The 18,065-nt window shown below is 37.0% G+C and overlaps 1 protein-coding gene across 1 annotated transcript in view; it reads left to right on the top strand.

Annotated features, from left to right (window-relative positions):
* CLINT1 (clathrin interactor 1) overlaps positions 1-18,031 on the top strand; it is a 25,451-nt gene extending 7,420 nt beyond the window's left edge. The window contains exons 5-11 of the mRNA XM_010293232.1: positions 201-375; positions 5,413-5,656; positions 6,203-6,284; positions 10,508-10,585; positions 14,591-14,886; positions 15,580-15,784; positions 16,275-18,031. Coding sequence (XP_010291534.1) covers positions 201-375; positions 5,413-5,656; positions 6,203-6,284; positions 10,508-10,585; positions 14,591-14,886; positions 15,580-15,784; positions 16,275-16,636 — 1,442 coding nt within the window. The 3' untranslated portion in view covers positions 16,637-18,031. The remainder of the gene's footprint in view (positions 1-200; positions 376-5,412; positions 5,657-6,202; positions 6,285-10,507; positions 10,586-14,590; positions 14,887-15,579; positions 15,785-16,274) is intronic.
* Positions 18,032-18,065: the final 34 nt, after the last annotated feature.

Below are 18,065 nucleotides of genomic sequence, written 5' to 3'. Positions count from 1 at the left end.
TGCTTTCCTGCCACTTAATGATTGGCATTACATGCTGTGCCTTGCTGTAATAGTGTTGATTCAGCGCTGTGGGAGCTTTCAGTTTGCTTTGAAAACTTGTAAGGTTTATATATGTAGGGCACAGGAGCTTGAGAGTGATTCCAGAAAGACCACAGGCACTTTTTTTTTTCATTTTTAGTATTTCTTGATGTCTCACACAGGTGAAAGATATGATCCTGAGCCCAAGTCAAAATGGGATGAAGAATGGGATAAAAAAACAACTTTTCCATTCAGTGATAAGTTAGGTGAGCTAAGCGACAAAATTGGAAGCACAATCGATGATACCATCAGCAAATTCCGAAGGAAAGATAGAGAAGACTCTCCAGAAAGGTGCAGGTACCAGAGTTATTTTAACATGAATTTATTCTGTGAAATTGCTATTATAAAGCTCTTTGACATTGATGATTATTGGTTACAATACTCTGCCATTCTTTTTGTCTGTATGGAAGCATGTTTGGGTTCAATACCCACTTCCTGGACTTTTTATGCAGCTCTTGCTGGCCTTGGGGAATAATGTAGCACTCTCAATAGTTAACTGCTCTTGGCTGCCTTCCATTACTGCCCCTAGCATAGATAGCTGCTGGCAAAGCAGGGAGTTTGGCTGAGGTTTCCAAAGCTTTTCCTTGTCTCAGCAATTCAGTGGTTTTCCTTGTGCCAGTATACTGGAGACTGCCATTTAATTGCTACTGTTACTCTGAATGCTGACATGCCAAAGAGGGAGATGTAAGATTGCTTAGACCTACTTTGACACAGTGCTTCTTCCCAGAGCTGATCTCAAGAAGAACAGACTGCAGGTGACTTCTTTTTTGTTTTTGTTTTTTCTAAAGTCAATTTCAGTTAAACCTTCTCAAGAAACTTGTATTTTACATTTGGCTATTAAATTTTTTTCAGTAAGGAAGAAAAACTACCCTGCTTTGTCTGCAGAAAGAACTTTACATATATCACACTTCAGCAGGTGCATTGAATTTTATTATCTGGAGATCAAATTCATACTTAACAGAATCTGAAATTGCTGTAGAGAAAGTGCTCGAGTATATTGAAAGAATTCCCTTTTGGGAAACAAAATTCAAATTTGCACTGAGATTTGATTGTTACTTTTTACACGAATATCTTCAGATACATTTATACACATTTTCATATATGTGTGTATATATATTACAAAATTAAAGCAATTTTGCATGGAAACAAAAAGTAATTATAATGGTAGCATTTCTGAAAAAAAGGCAGTATGGCCTTCTTGCTAGGGCATTAATAAATCATAAAACTGGTATTCTTTGCATGCATCAGGGTTCCCTATTGGAACTTACTATCAAGAGATTACAAAGAAAAGGGATCAGGAGAAAAGTAAACTATTTCAAATTTAACAATGGTATATTGCTGTGTTCTTTTCCGTACTTACCTTTCAAAAGTGACTTGTCACATGACATTTGTAAAGCTCAGTATCCACATTTCATGGAGAGGATGTACTTTTTTATCTTATTTCCTTTGCTTTATTTCTGAATGGCTTCTGGTCTCTTACTTGTGCTGGTATAAAGTCTTGTACCTTCCAGTGTTTTAGACAGTCCTTTCTGCAATCTAGTCTTTATAAAAAGCAGCTTATTTTGAGGCCTTCTCCACTGTACATCTTTACCCCAAGCTACACTGATCTCTTTCTCTGGCTAATATTACATTTTTAACTGTTGTTCTGCTCTTGTAACCCTTGTCCCTTCTCTTTTATTCTACTTCCATTTTTTTGGTAAATAAAGTGCGGTATTTGTGTCAAAATTTATGAAAGTAATAAACTCAGGACTTGAAATAAAATGAGAGGTTTTTGAGACATACATGAGCAAAAACAATTTGGTAGCTGCAGGTTATCCTGCCATAAGAAGGAATCCAGGTTGCAGCAGTATGGCTTCTCTAACATTGCTTCATCTATCAGCGTGAAATTTCCTTTTGGCTTTTCTTGGCATGGTGATTAGACAACATGGAAGATATTTTATCAGGGTGAAGGGGTTTCTTTCTACAAAAGGCATCAAAGGATCTGAAAAGATTGAACTCAAGGTCATAGAATGTCTGTCTGTCTATACTTTAAAATACTGTAAATACAAACCTTGTAATTTGTATTGTATTAATAGAATATTATATTTTGTATGAAGTTAAATATTGAAACTGAAAGAAACGTTAAATTTTAATTATCATGTGACTTGAGCTCACAATGACATAACATTCACTTGTAAATGCTTCATGAAATGCATGCATTTCTGTGTTTTCACACTTCAGCAATTTTTTTTCTAAAAACACAAAAGAAACCTCCAAAAATTTACTGGTTTATTTGTAGCCTGCTGCTATATAATAACATTGAATTAACTTTCCATTTGCTTTGGAAAAGTGACTAAATGGTGATACTCGCTCAGCTGGCAAATCTGCTGTTGTATGTTCTATTGTTTCTATCTTAATATCTTTATAAATCATTATTACTTTAGTACTGTAAAGCCAATAAAGATCTTGAAGCACAAAGAATAAATGTGACTTACACACCTTCACAGTGGTTAATGGAATTTGTATGACATAATCTTTACCTCCAATATAAACACCGAAGAACTTGGCCAGACTTCTGGATTTCTGATTCTACTTGCAAAGCTAGTAGTTTGCATAGAAGAAAAAATAAAAATGCTTCAAGTAACTAAGAACTTAACCTGTGATATAGCTGGCTTGAGTTTTTATAGTAGATGTCAGTGAAACTGCAGTTCTCCCAGCTAATTCTGGAGAAGCCTAGTCTGTTGTGGTTTTGTCTGTGGGTTTTTTTTTTCTTTAGAAGAAAAATGATAGTACTGCTGGGGGGAATTGGATTCTTTTTTCCAGTAATATATCCCCTTGGAAATAGAGAAGACCAGAAACAATACCCCAGGGGGTGGGAAAACCTCCATTTTTCTTTCATAGTGCTTGTTAGTTCTTAGGTCTTAGGCAAATAAACCAATTGCTACGCTGAGTCTAGCCTTGTATGCTGAAGTTCTGTTTTCTAAATTATCTGCAGATATACAGAGGTTCTTCTGAAACACTACGCTTTTTTCATAAGAATTCTTAAAATTCCGTCAATCCTTGTTTCTCCAGTATTCAGAAAGATTGATGCAGGTAACAGAGTAGAAAGGAAGCAAAACTTTTAGTAGACCTATAAAAGGATGCAACAGCCATGTTTAAAGGCAACTTCCATGGAAAGGATTACTTTTGTAGTAGGGTATAATTCAGATAGTCTTGAAGTATCAGTAAACTATTTTTACTGCCTTAAAGAATGTTAAACCCAACCAACCAAAAAAGAAAGAACATGTATCCATACTTTGATTTCTGCAAGTTGCAACCATGTACTTTCTTTGCAGAAGGTGTGGGATTTTTTAATTATTTGATACAATGTTAGCTATAATTTTTATTTTTAAGTTCATTCTGTAATTCTCAGGTGAAGCACTGCAATTTTACTATTCTGAGCACATTAAACACTCTTAAAAGGAACATTAATCTGTCATATTTCTTTGTTGTTGTTGTTAATGTGACCATTAAAGAAAAATAAAAAACAGATCTCATGAGAGAGTTTGGAAGCAGTACAAGTTGTCATAGAAAATAGAGTATTGTAATATTTGCCCTGCTTTCTGGCATATATGTTTAATTTCTTTTCTCAAAAGCTTTTTAGATATTTATTGCGCTGTAGATCACCAAAGACTCACTTTTTCATTCTTACATTAGTGAGATTGATCTCTACCAGTTCTGCAGCAATAGCTCCATTGATCAGACTTTGATGGTTGTCAATCACTTCCTCAAGACACAGAATGTGGATGAGGTGGACTCTGCAGTGATGACAAGAAATACCTTGTGACGAGCTTTAAGAGGCAGAGCCTTAGTTGTGATTGTCCTGGTCTTAGATACTTGCAACACGCATCTAAAAGCCAACATCATCCACACTTCTCCAAGGCTTTTAAGATGGATGTACCATGTATGCCACATGCTAATGTGCAGATCAGTATTCTCTGGGGAGTTGTGTTAAAATCCTGGTGTCACAAATGAAAATGTGGTTAGCGGTCCCAGCTGATGTATTTGTGCACGTAGGTGAGCTAGCTGCAGAAATGCAGAACTGCAACAGTAGGCCTGTTGTTGCAAGTCAGGGTTGAAGTGCTTTGGAAGGATAAGGTTAGGTGATGCCATTTGAGCTCGCTTGTCCGTGTAAGGCTGGCTCAAGTAAATGCCAGTAGTCACTAGGTTGGCCAGCCGCTATATTTTTCTTTTAAAAATAAAAAATTAAGAAAAGGAAGTGAGCATTTCTATTCACTGATGTTAATGAATTGAGCCATCCCCAGTGGTGAGTAGGTAATACATATAGAGGAAATGGTACATGCAGTGTATTCCAAAAAGTCCACTATTGTTAACAGGGAACAAAGGCTACCCTCCATAGTATATGGCAGTTACTGTCATGTTCCTACTGACAAAGGGACAGCCTTTCTTAAATTTTGCAGTTCTAGTATTCCAATGCATTATTAAAATATAAAAACCTTCCACTTTCAACTATGTTGCTAAGGGAATTGCTATTTCAAAATATGTTTTAGTATATTAAAGCTTTCTCTAGAGCAATTTTCACTGTTTTGTACAAATCTTCTCGATGGTAACAGGCAACATGGGGCGGGGGAGAGAATTGGCTTGTTTGTAGAAAGACCTAAAATATAAAAGTCAAAAATGCAACAGATTAAACAAATATTGTTCAGTGACATGTAAAAAGTTTTTGCCAAAAGTGGTGACACACTGGTTCTTTTACATTTTGAGAATAAACGTGTGTTCTCTGATAGAAAATTAGTAGTATCATTACATTGCATAATTCTGCAAACATTCTTTTTTCACAAACATTTAAAGAATATAACAAACCTGTTTCTCTGGAAGGGGAAATGAGTTGAAATAGGAATGGAATTCTTAAAACCTCAAAGATAGTACCTGTACTTGGTTCACTGCTTTCTGTGTCTCAGTGTAAGTACTGAGCAGACCTGCCAACTTAACTTTTTGTTGCTGAAGCATTACATAAGGTGTGGGGGAGTTCCTGTCAGAAGGTAATTAAATGTACTGGTTTTAAACACTGATTTCCTATTATCCTCTGTCATGGACTTGCAGTTAATGTTTAACAAAATAACTTACTTTTCTTCATCACTTTTGTACAATAGATGCAATGCTGTGTTAAGTAGATGCATTATGTAAGGGTAAAACATTTCCTTTCTCAAAAGTAGGAAGCAGCAGTGTTTTTTATTATGAACCATTGCTACAAGGAACTACAGTAACCAAAACTCTTGTGGCTTAAGCCAAATGTCCACTTAAGTAACTGAGAAGTCCATCACGAATGGTATTCTATGGCTTTTGTTTTTCTAGTGACAGTGATGAGGAAAAATCAAGAAGAGGTAAATCTCCCAAGGCTGAATTTAAAGATGAAGAGGAGACTGTGACAACAAAACACATTCATATTACACAAGCTACAGAAACTACTACCACCAAATACAAGCGCACAGCAAATCCTTCAAAAACCATTGACTTGGGAGCAGCAGCACATTATACAGGCGATAAAGCAAGTCCAGAACAGAATGTTGCTGCTCATACTGCACAGTCTACAGCAAAGGTGAGACAGCAGAGCACAATAAAACATCAATTTGGAAACAGTTTTCTCCTAACCTCTGAGGACAATTTCTAGTTTAGGGTAGAAATTTTGCTATGTAGCCTTCAAGGGAACTATTTTATGGAAAATGTTTAGTTGGGGTTTTCAAAGGCTGTGGAACAGTTTAATTATAATTAATTGTGTGATTGCTTTAAGATGTAGAATTTTTTTTAATATAGTCATTACCATGTTTTACTCTCTTCAGGAAAGCAAAGAGAAAATCTTAGCCTGAAGTGTGAAGGATTCTCTGAATCTGCACACTTACTGCAAATTTATCAGATTTTTCAGTTATCATAAAAAAAAAAAAAAACCCTGACCATTAGCTTTTTGGTATTTGATTTGAACTTTAGCCATATTCCAGGGATTGTTGGCTTCAAAGACAAATCTGCCATCTCTCCAAAGCAAAAGAAAACAAAAAAACCTCCAAAACCCCCAGAAAACTTCACAAAGTCATTTTAAGATGAGTGATGACTTCATGAGATGAGATCTATTGTTTAATTTCTTCTTCAGGCTTCTGTACCCTCTGGCAGCAAGTCGTCTAATGACCTGGTTGATCTGTTGTTTGATGGAGCTAACCAGCCAGTCTCAGCAGGTAGGCACATTTTGATTTTATTTTCTTAATGTATATTTTGAACCAAGTCTGACGATAAGCTTGTTTGATGTTACATAAAGAGTAGTAGATAAATTGAGAAATGAATACTCCAAAAATCTAGAGCTGCCTGGAACCTTTCGTAGCAAGGTACTGTATGTGCTATTGCATGGGACTAGTAATTGTTAGCAGCACAAAGATTAACTGCCAGATCAGTCTGTCAGAAACGGTGTTTGTAATGCAGTTATTTATAATTAACTCTAAAAGCAAGTGCAATGCATTCACATTCAAGCATGTCTTATAGTGCAATTCAAAGGCTAGGCAGCTAGATGGTCTTCATATAAGCTTTTATCTAAAGTATATGGCGAACTTGTTTCTTTATCTCATTTCATCTTGGCCCTTGGTTGATCCCAACCCTAATACCAAAAAGAAATTGCTGCCTAAAAGTAAAATTATTCATTGTAAAACACGTTCCTTCACTCTCTAAATGTGCAGTTCAGTTTTAAGTCCGTTAACTTTCATATGGACTTGCCCTTACACTCAAACTGCAGTTTCTTTTTAGGAGTGTGTTAAATTTCAGTGCATTGCATGCAGGATTGGTAGAAAAGTGCAGGGGCTTGGTGGTTTGCTTTTTAAAACCTACAACTTTAAAGACCTGTTATTGTGCTTACAGGTTCTTAATATCAACAGTTTTGATTGTGGCTAGCATGGAATAGGAAAAGGACTTCCATGCACTTGTGGTCTAATGGCACAGGTGGGAGAGAGTTTACTGTGGGCAGAATTTTTCTTTAAAGATCACTTTGAATAGCAAATAAAATACAAGCATGTACATTCTCATAGATAGAAACCTTCCATGTAACTTTTTTCCATTATAAATAAGCAACTTCTCTTATATGGGATCACATTATTTGTAGAAGCGTATGTGCGTATCTTGGGGACAACAGATACGCAGCTCCAGTCTTTGTTTTAAAGACAACGTAAAATCAGAGACGGTACCAAAAAATCGCAGTCCAGTGGCTGAAGGCCCATACGTATGGCAAGGTGGCTGCATTCACGCATATGTAAAGACCACTCTTACGCACTTCTATCTGAAGTTATGCTACTTCTGGGTGTATTGTAGCGGGAACTCCTGTAATATGTCACACTAGGTATTGTTATTATAATATGTGAACAAAGCCAGTATTATGAGCACTCTGTGCAACACAGTTCCTTTTATCTCTAGGCTACCAAAATGATACCTCTGGAAGTGTTTAACTGAATATAAAATGTATCAAAACTCTATTGAGGAGAGGGAAATTGTCGTAGTAATTCAGTATGAGAGATCTGTCTCAGTCTTTTCTTGCTTATTTCTGGTAGATCTTTAAAATTGAGAACTTTGTGTAGTTTTAATTTTAGGAAAGTATATAAAGTTGATACGTCTGTTCTGAAATAGGTGTTACCTCCTAATCGTTAAGAGTTACCACAGTTCCATGGAATTATAAGATCCTGGATCAGAACCACTACCCCAAATCAATACTGAAACTTCTTCTATCCAATTCTCATGGGGGGAAAAAAGATGAGAGCCTTTTTTTTTGTTTTTGTTTTATTCATATATACATGTGTCTATGTCTTTATTTTTAGGTATAAAAATAAAATCACACTGAGAATAGATGTTTCCACTTCGAATTGAGCCTCCCCATATTTCAAGCAGAACTACGGTGGCTTCCATATTACAGTGTATTTGACTGTTTCATCAGTTTGGTTCTTTGCTGTAGTAAACCTTTTTTCTTTTTGCCTTTTTTCTTCCTCTTCCAAAGCAGCATTTAGAAATGGTGTTGAGAAGAGGCGTATTACCAGCTGGTCCTGCTAAATAACCTCTTTGCTGACCTGGGAAGGCAGATGGAAAGGGTTCATTTGTAGTGGCAGATCTCGCATGGGAATCTTTGAGGATAGCTCATGTTGAGAAGATTAGCGCTGTCCTTCACATGCAGGTCACTTGTTATGACCACTGTTCCACAGGGTGTGGGAACATTCCCAGTGTCAGGCGAGACACAGGGAAAGGGTCAAATGCAGCCTTTGATCTGTCCTGTGAAGGAACTGGCAGGGAAGTCATGTGAATTCAGGGAACTCGGAATTTGCTTATCTATGTATTTTCAGGTGCAGAGATGTGGAAGAAGGTTGATGAGGCTTGGGGGGGTTACACATTGCTAAAGCAACACAATTTGTACATGAGAGGGACGGTTGGTTGCCATAAAGGAGCAATCTGAAAAGACATAGAATCTGTGGTTAGACCTGCTGGAAGCCATTTTTTGGTGTTACTGGAGATGAGGTTCTTCAATCTTAGCTGGTGATACCTTACTTTAGAGAGTTACAGCATTCAGCTTGAGTTCTGACATCTTTCTCTGGAATTCAACATTTCTTTTGAAAACAGGCAATAGAGATGAGGAAAAGCTGACCTCACTGAAAATGTTAAGGGTTATTTTGGGTTTGAACCTAGTTCTGTTTTTAGAGTTAAATTAATCCCTAGATACTTTGTTAAACAGCCCAGGGATAATAGGCATAGCATGAGAGCATTGATTTTTTTGGAGGATGTGGTGGAGAGTATGTCATCTGTGCTGCTCATTCTGCATATAAACCCCCAAACTATTAACCTGTTCTGAACTCTGTAAGGACCCATGAGATGAAAAAGTGTTCATTGCAGTAGGCAGAGTAAACATGATCAGAACAGTTTTTTAGCTTGATATTTCACTGGCTTATCTTACCCTTTTTCATTCTCAGGTTGCAGTCAGTATAAAACTTGTATATAAACATCTGTAAGATGCTTATTAGATCACTTCAGAATTTGTGTTGAAGAAATTTCTTAACCTTGTGTGAAATCTTCTTCCCCTTCAAAAGATGGTAAAAGGATTTCAGTAGTGCTGTATTTCTGAAAATTCAAAGAGACCATCCTTGCATTCCCTTCTCATGTTTTATATCATATGCTACACACTCAGCAAGAAAAGACATTTCCCCTTGGAAGAACAGCCACCTTCCTGGCAATGTCTACAGTAAAATAACATTAAAAAGAAATACAAGTTCACCTGTATTAGAAAGTGAATGGTTCCTTTTATTACTGCTAGCCATTTATTAAAAAGGAGATGGTTCTAGTTTAATTAACCCAGTTGAGAGTAGCAGATGGGGCAGAATGTCTTGCAGCGATAAGACAATTCAGAAATGGCACCAGATGTTGGAAGCTGTCCCTGGTGGTGTTTGAGTGCAGCACAGATGTTCCAGTCCCACCTGGCTAGTTTCTAAGCACTGCAGGCTAAGCAGCTGTGATGTAACCTATATAATGTACGCATAACAGTAAAAGCAGAATAATTGAACTGCTGCAGCTTGGTCTAAGGGTGGGACTGCTTGGAGGTGAAATCTTTGAGGACAAACAAATAAGGTCAATGCCTTAGCTTTCTCAGGTCAGTGGAATACCTACTTAAAAGCCAATAGCAAGAATAATTTGATGTTGGGGTTTTTTTTGTTTGTTTAAAAAAAAAAAATCAGCTTTCCATTATGGTTCTTAAATCTTTCTTCTGTTTTTATATCTTGGCTGTATTTTTCTTGGTGAAAAATTGTTACTATGCTGTGTTCAGAAGTTAATAATTTATGTGCTGTATACAAACGTCTGCTTGGGAAAGTTAATGTTCCTGCTGTAGAAAGGAAGCGAACTTATAAAAAAATGAACACAAATGGAAGCTCTGTCCTTGAAATGCAAGATCACTGCAGAATCATTCATGCTTTAAGTAACACAAAACCGAAATATAAGGCGACATGCAATTTTTCATAATAAGCATAATAAATGAACTTTTTTACAAGAAGAATGTTTGGCTTTTATATATTACACTTCCAAAGTTTTAATTTTACAAACTGCCAAACTAGTAGCATCCTTCACTACTTAAAACCTTGTTAATCTTTGTAATCTCACTAAATTTATTTTTAGAGATAGCAACAACTTGGGTCTTTTAGTTCTTCCCTAGGAAAGCGAAATTGCAAGCTCTGCAAGGCAGTTGGAAATAATCCAATTTATTGTTACTCAGGCTTGTATAAATATAGTATGGTGATGAACAGCAAAAGCAGTGTCAACTTAGGGAGCGGAATTAATAAATCCATCTTGCCATATACAGAACAGCTTTTCTTCATGAGTGCTGCATGCTGTTGTTGCAATGGATCTTTGCACAGCCCTGTAACAGCAGTTGGCTTCCTTCTGTTTCTAGGTGGATCAACTGACCCATTTGGAGGTTTTGCTGATTTTAGTTCAGCTGCTGCTTCAGCAAGTTTCCCATCATCGCAAGGTAGGATTAATTTACAGATTTAAATACTGTTTAAGGGCAGAAAGAGAGGAAGAGATGCCAAGTGGCATTACTGAAAGTCACTTCCTTTTCCAGGGCAAACTGTTTATTTAACTTGGCCACAAGTGCTATACTGAGTAGGAAGATACCTGCTGTCTGGTACAGTACATGTCTCATTGGACCTGAAACTTTTAATGAACTTTATTTCAGAAGAAATGTTAGTAGAAGTTACAAATATATCCCTGTTCATCTAATAATATAATATAAGCATATAATACTTAAAACATAGCTCCAACTCTAATTTTGAAATGCACTGAAAGAAGATGTGACTTCTAGTGTGGAAAAGTAAAACCTGAAATACAAACAATTGTGGGCCTAAATGCTGGCTAGAGTGCTCACTAAAGAATAAAAAAAAGAGCCCAGCACATCCCACTTTTGAAAACGTGGGCAGGGACCTATTTTAATTGGAGTTCTACAGTGATGAATGCTTCAAGATGACAGTATTTGTGTTTCCAGAAAATTGGCTGTAGTGATAGGACCATTCAGATTATTAATCATCATAGCCTTTCCAGTGTTTTATGTAAGGTTATTCAACTATTTTGTTTGCAATAAAAAGCAGTCATTTTTCTAACACTTCAACTAGCAGTTTGCAAGCTTCTCAGATGCAGGTAGGTATTAATTATAAAAAAAAAAAGTTAGCTGCTCTGGTGGGATAAAAAGACTTGCATGAAGTGCTTGATAGTCTGGTCTGCTTGCTTGTGATAATGCTGTGAACTGCTGTGAAGTTGTTAGAAGCGGTTTATACTGCTGTTTAGTTTCCAGACATATGCAGAGGGTTCAGATCAACCTTAAGAACTTCAATTTACTGTTCTACCGATATTATTAAATGGATAAGTTGAACAAAACCAAGATGGGATGATGTTCAATAGAAAACAGCAGCCCACCTGTGCTAGAAAAATGAGTCCCTAAAGATGTCCTCAGCTCCCACCTGTCTCCTAAGTTTATTTTTAAAAAAAAATAAAAAAATTTGTAATTTTGGAGAGACACAATTATATTGGCCTTGTCAGATGGTATAATGAGGGAAGGCTGAGACCAGCTGTTTCCAGGGCTTCCAATGATGTCTGGGTTGCTATTGGAAGGCCTCGTATATTGGAGGGGAATTTAGTCAAGTTATGTCTTCCACACACAGTACAACCTCACCGATGGCTTTTGAAGCTGCTTCTAAGCATTTGTGTGATGAAGCTGACCAACACTTTATTTTAGCTTGGCTACATAACAATTTTTTACAGTCTTTTTCCCTTTCAGGAGAACCCTATTAAATAAAAGATATCTAGATCTTACTTAAGTCAGGCATGAACAAGTCCCTGCAAAACACAAGAGCAAGATTTTAGTAACGCTTGTTGGGACAGTGCTCAGTTGTGCCCTTGCCTGGCTGTGTGGCACGCAGTTTAGAGCTGTCACATGTCCATACGGTTGACTTGGTGCATGTGTAGTCATTTTGCATGCAAACATACAAGCTCTTACGTAGACATGGCCACTGTCTGAAAAATGTTTCCCTTAAAATTGGACTGGAAAAAAAATACTGGCAAACCACCTAAAGCAATCATCTTCCTTCTGGTGGAGTGTTTTTGGGAGCCTACAGTGCTACCCAGGCAGGACAGTGCTCCAAACAAACATGGAGTGGAGGGAGCTGGCTGGCTATCTTCTGTGAAATTAGTGTGGGCAGTAGTGGTGTTTGTGACTGGGGGTTGTCAACAAGGGTGTGGGATTAAGTCCAGAATGAGAAAAGAATAGCAAAGGCGTTGATCAGCAAACCAATCTGCGAGCCAGCTTTTAGCCAGCATGTTTATATATTTTCCTTTATTTTGCTGTGTTAGGAAGACTGTGCTGGGCATGGATTAGTTAATCCACCTTTAATTTGCTTGGCAGGAAAGAACTGCTCTAATTTTTTTACAGGCTTTCTTAGTCAAAACCAAGTTGTTTTGCAAACACAAAGCTGCCTACTATGCAAATAATTTGTGTGTTAATACAGTCTAAATTGATACAATCCTTTATCTGCATTAACATGATTAATCTGTTCCAATCACCATTATACAAGGGACAAGGAGTCCTGTGAAATGATTAATCATTCCTGAACAGCATAAGCCCCTCTAGAAATCTTTTCCTTCTTGATTAATCATCTTTGAAGTTCTACTGAAGGGGCAAAACCTTATCCCTTTTACCCCCACTTCCATTATCGGTGCTCAGCGCACTGGTCTGAACATAGAAGCAGCACACTCAGCATTTACTTATCTATCAGGAATATTTAAAGTAGGTTTTAATTTTTAATATGTAATACTAATTGAAACATTCTAATACAGCCCCTCTTTGTAAGGGAGATCAAAGGAAATGTTCTAGTAAGGCCCTAAGCTAATGAATATTTGTCCACTTCATGTGCTAAAGTTGTTGGCAATACTTGGATTTTGTGAAGAGATTTACTCTCCTACTGTTCTTTAAATTCTAACGTATTTGCAAAGATGAAGATGACTAAAGGTTGAAGAAGTATGTTAATAAATGGAGTGTAAAAGACTACTGCAGGTACCTTTTGAGCAGGTAGAATACAGTTGTAGAAAGTTGCTATGGATGGCCGTGATAGAACTAGCCATTGTACAGGTTAGGAACTGGAAACTGGCACTAGATTCATCTACCCCAGCTTTACATGTTTGAGTCTTCCTTTGCTCATCTAAAGAAATTCAAGGGATGATTTAACTGGTTATTATAACTCAAAGTTCATTTCATATGACAATGACATTGCTTGTGATTTGGCTGAAGTATCAAAAGTGTGTCAGGGACATAATCAAAAAGCTGACCTGTACAATGGCCCAAACTTGGAACAAGGTTAACTGTGTAACAATGAGAGCTGTTTAAAATGGCTTTGCTTTATTTTTAGCCTCTCCTGTAGATGTTTTCATCAAGCTTTTTTTGCCCTATCACTTCTGTGAAGTAACCCTTTTCTTGTTAATAGAAAAACATATGTTTTTAAGGGAGATAACATCTCCTCCCATTTGACTCAAAGGTTATGACATATTCTCAGTTCACTGGTTTTTGTCTCTGAACATCTGTGCTCATGAAATAGGTACCCTTGCAGTTGTCTACAAACAGCTTATACTGTTAGGCTCTTCACAGTAAGATACAGAGAGCGCTGTAAGTTGCTGTGTTTTGATTTAAAAGCTTGTCTACAAAATCCCTGGTATATTGAAATTAAACAAAGTTTAAGTGATGAACTAAGAGTTCAGCAAAGCTTCTGCTGAGAGAATTGTTAGATCCAAACTGGATTTCTGCTTCAAGGCAAGGCATTTAGTTCAGGAATCAAATTTAGAAAACTTAATGTGTTTTGCATTAGCATTTCATGGGATGGGAAGAAATTATTCCTTATCACCTCAAATAAGAATTCCCTGGCAACCTGCTTTCAAGTTCTGGTTTTTATTCCCCTCAGCATTGTTCTATACAAAGAGCTACTAATTGTATATAAATTAATTTTGAAGTATTCATCTTTGTTTTATCATGATGGAATTTGCTTTATCAAGTGGCTCATTTCTGACAACTGTTCTCTTGGCAAATACCAGTGCATTGAGATAAAAAGTTGATAAATATTATCAAAATTCTAGGTGGTGTTTTGACTAGAGCCTCCAATCTACTCCTGAGTTATCTTTCAGTCATATTTCAACTAAAGCAAACCTGTCCCTACTTGTCTTGCATCCACAGGTGATGTTATCAAACATCCTTCTTCCTTCTGTGTATGGGTGTTTCATATTTCCTTTCCTACCTTGTTAAAATTGTTGGAATATTCATGAGAGGGAATGATGTCCAGATGGAGGTTCTGCCTGCAGATGTTAATCTGGACGGACACAGATCAGCTCTCATTTGTTTCAGTTCATGGAATATGGCATTTGCTCAGTGCCTTTCTTTAAGTCTTCTGCCTTTCTTCTCTCTGTCTTCCTTCCTCCCACACTGTTGCCTTTCCTTCAGGTACAGCAACAAGTGGAAATGGAGACTTTGGTGACTGGAGTGCCTTCAACCAAGCTTCTCCTTGTCCCAGCGCTTCATCTGGAGAGCTCTTCAGCAGCTCGTCACAGCAGCCAGCTATAGAGCTCTTCGGTAGCTCACAGCCAGCTTCTGGCCAGCCTCCAACTGCTTCAAATTCTACTGATCTCTTTGATTTGATGGGCCCCTCTCAGACAACCATGACCTCTTCACAAAGTTTGAATTTCTGTATGATGAGCTCCAATGACGTGGGCATCAGTTTACCCATGTCAAGGTCACAGGTATGCTGCTATTTGTACAGTTTGCTAATGACCTTCCTCAGTTAATCTTTGCCTTCTCCTTAATTACAACTTTGAAAATGAATCCGTTCCACTCCTGGAGTCCATATTCAGTCACTCAGATGTTGTGGTCAGCATTTTGTAAGTTTTGTCCAAAAATGTTTGCATAGCCTCATAAAAAGAAAAGGTGTTAAATTTTCTTGAAAAGCCTCCTTTTATAAGCTCGTCTTCTTTGAGATAATCTTCATTGTTCTATGAAGTGTTGCTGCTTTGTTGGAGAAGATGAGGTTGATGGTATTTTAAACCTTAAAGCCATCCTCCACAGACTGTGACAGATTTCCAGCCTCAAGTGGATGGAGGTGAGGACTGAGTGTCTGCTTCAGTAGAGATTGTTTTTGGAAGCCTTAACAGGTCAACTTAGTGTTTGGAGGAAAAAATCAGTATGTTTGAGTTCAACACTTGACTGCAGATGATCACTGTCATTCCACATACTGATACGGAAGCTTGATGCTAGCTTACAAAATACTCTTTTAACCCATTCTAATGGCATTAATAGCACATGGCAACACTGCTTTGGAAGAGATGAAGTTCATAGCTAAAAATGTCATTGGCTTTTTATTGTATTCTGTAGAAAAATTAACACTTGATTAGTCCTGATGCCTATTGGTAAATTGTTTCAAACTTTTTCTTTTTTAGCCTCTGCAAAGCGTGAACACTATGATGCCGAAGCCTAACCCTCTTTATAATTCAAGCATAGAGATGGTCCAGAAGAATGCAAGCAAAACTCTACCCTCAACTTGGTCAGATCCTAGTGTAAATATCAGTTTGGACAATTTAGTACCTGGGATGCAGCCTTCCAAACCCCAGCAGCCATCACTTAATATCATGATGCAGCAACAAAGTAAGTGATTATTGCAGTGTTTTGCAAGCATGCTGAGCTCTGTATGTGTTTAGTAGGTTGCGCTTGAGATGGAGTATTCTGTCAGTTACTGTTTTCCTATGTTTAGTCGTAATTGTTTCTCAAACTACTGCGATGCTTCTGACACAAGTGGTATTTTCTAAATGGAGACTGTTGTGCTAGGAGGCTGCTATCTGTGTTATGTTTTTACTGTAGAGTTTGCACCATTGCTGTATCTTGATTTCAGGCTTCCTAATCTCTAGAACTTCTCTACAATATGCATAGTAGGATATATTGGTATAAAATGCTATTTAAAACTTATAAAAGTTTTTGAGGTTTCACACAGAAAATAGGAAAACCACTGAAATAGCTATGTTTTTGGCTACTCTATCTTTGTTTGCAGCAGTTACCACGTAAGTTTCTTAAAATATATGAGCACCTTCAGCATCAGATTCTGGTTAATGATTTTTGCATCCTGTTCTCTTTTTTACAGATATGCAACAACCTATGAATGTCATGACTCAAAACTTTGCAGCCGTGAACCTCAGTCCTCAGCCTAACATGATGCCTGTTCGACCCCAGACAAGCCCATTGATGGGAGGGCCCATTCCTGTGGGGATGGGAATGCGCAGTGTGATGTCAGGTACGATGGGAATGACGTCCATGGGACCCACACCTATGATGAACCAAGGAATGATGGGAATAAACATGAACATGGGAGTGCCAGCTACAGGAATGGGTTTGACAGGCACAATAGGAATGGGGGTACCCAATATCGCTATGACCTCTCTGACTCCTGGAACTGTACAACCCAAGCAAGATGCCTTTGCAAATTTTGCCAATTTTAGCAAATAAAGATTGTAAAATAAATAAATAAGATGAAATAAAAATAAAAGAAATGGGCAGACTGAATGAAGGATTTTTAGCTGCACAAATATAGCTGGGGAAAGGATGAAAAACACTGATCAATACTTTTTTTTTTTCTTTATCAGTTAAAGTGTCTACATAAAGAACCAAAAGCTATTTTCTAAATGTTGAAATAACTAGTGTTCAAATTCTGGAGAGGTGAAAGGTTCTTCTAAGGAATGTGTTAGATGATTTTGCAAAAATAATTTGTATTCAGACCATCAGAAACCTTTCCTACATAGAAGAACCAATTTTAACTTTGAGACTTGAAGGAAGACTGAAATTGGGGGTTGGGTAAAAATATTTGAATCTAATTTTATACTTTTCTTTTTTCTTGAAGAGCTTGACTTTCTTTTCCCCCTCTCCCTGATCACTTTGTCATAATCAGATCATTCCTTTTACTACCACTGAGTCCACAATTGAAGTCACTCAAGTACTATGGTCAGTTTTTTATAAGAATATATATTTTTGTCCAAAAACAGCTTACATATGTGATTATGGCTAATTCAAAGGGACCTGGAATGTATATATACTTTTGCTAATGTTCCAGCCACACTGCTATATTACCCAAATTTTTGTTGTAACAATCCTCTCTCAGCAATTTGGTGATCAACAGGTTTTTGGGGTCTTAACATGCTTCTATTGTTACAACTGATATCCGGTGCAAGTCTGGGAGCTTTATCCAAGACTGCTGGAAGGTTTCCTTTCAGAAAACTCCAGAAAATGCCTTTCTTGCAGTTCTTTTACAGTGGCAAATAGCATCCTTTGTACCACCAATATGGAGCCTGGTTTATGGCATTGGCGGCAGTCAAAAGGCAAAAATATTTGTTTTTTGCATCATTACAAAAAATAACAAGGTGAATTACTCTTAAGTTATGTAAATCTATAACCCTACCTAATCCAACAGCATTGGATCTTAGCTTTTATACAACATTTGGTGATTCTTTTGTGTAAATATGGCATTAGCAGCTGTGGAATCCAATAGAGGAGTTAAAAATATATATATATATATTAATAAAGGAGACCTGTAGCAGTCAAAGGTTTTACTGATTTACTGAAAACAAAAGAATGAATTAAGGTTTTGGGGTTTTTTGTTTTTTCCTTCTGTAATTCTGCATTTAATTTCACATGAATCATGATTCTAGAATCTGGAATACAAAGACATTGTTATATTCACAAGCTAGGAGTATTGTTAAGAATAAGCACTATACTATAGGTATGAAATTTATTGCCTCCCTTTTCTTATGTTGGATTTCTTTTTTATTATTAAATTGATAAAACTTTGTTTCCATTGTATTCATAATGTTCTGTTATACATAACATTAAAATGTTCATTAAAATCAATGTTGGGCTGCTTTTCCTTTCATTCCATTTGACG

The sequence above is a fragment of the Phaethon lepturus genome, unplaced genomic scaffold (genome assembly GCF_000687285.1).
Source record: "Phaethon lepturus isolate BGI_N335 unplaced genomic scaffold, ASM68728v1 scaffold38418, whole genome shotgun sequence".
Taxonomy (NCBI): Eukaryota; Metazoa; Chordata; class Aves; order Phaethontiformes; family Phaethontidae; genus Phaethon; species Phaethon lepturus.
Note: the sequence above shows the minus strand (reverse complement) of the source record. Positions and strands in the feature narration are given on the sequence as shown.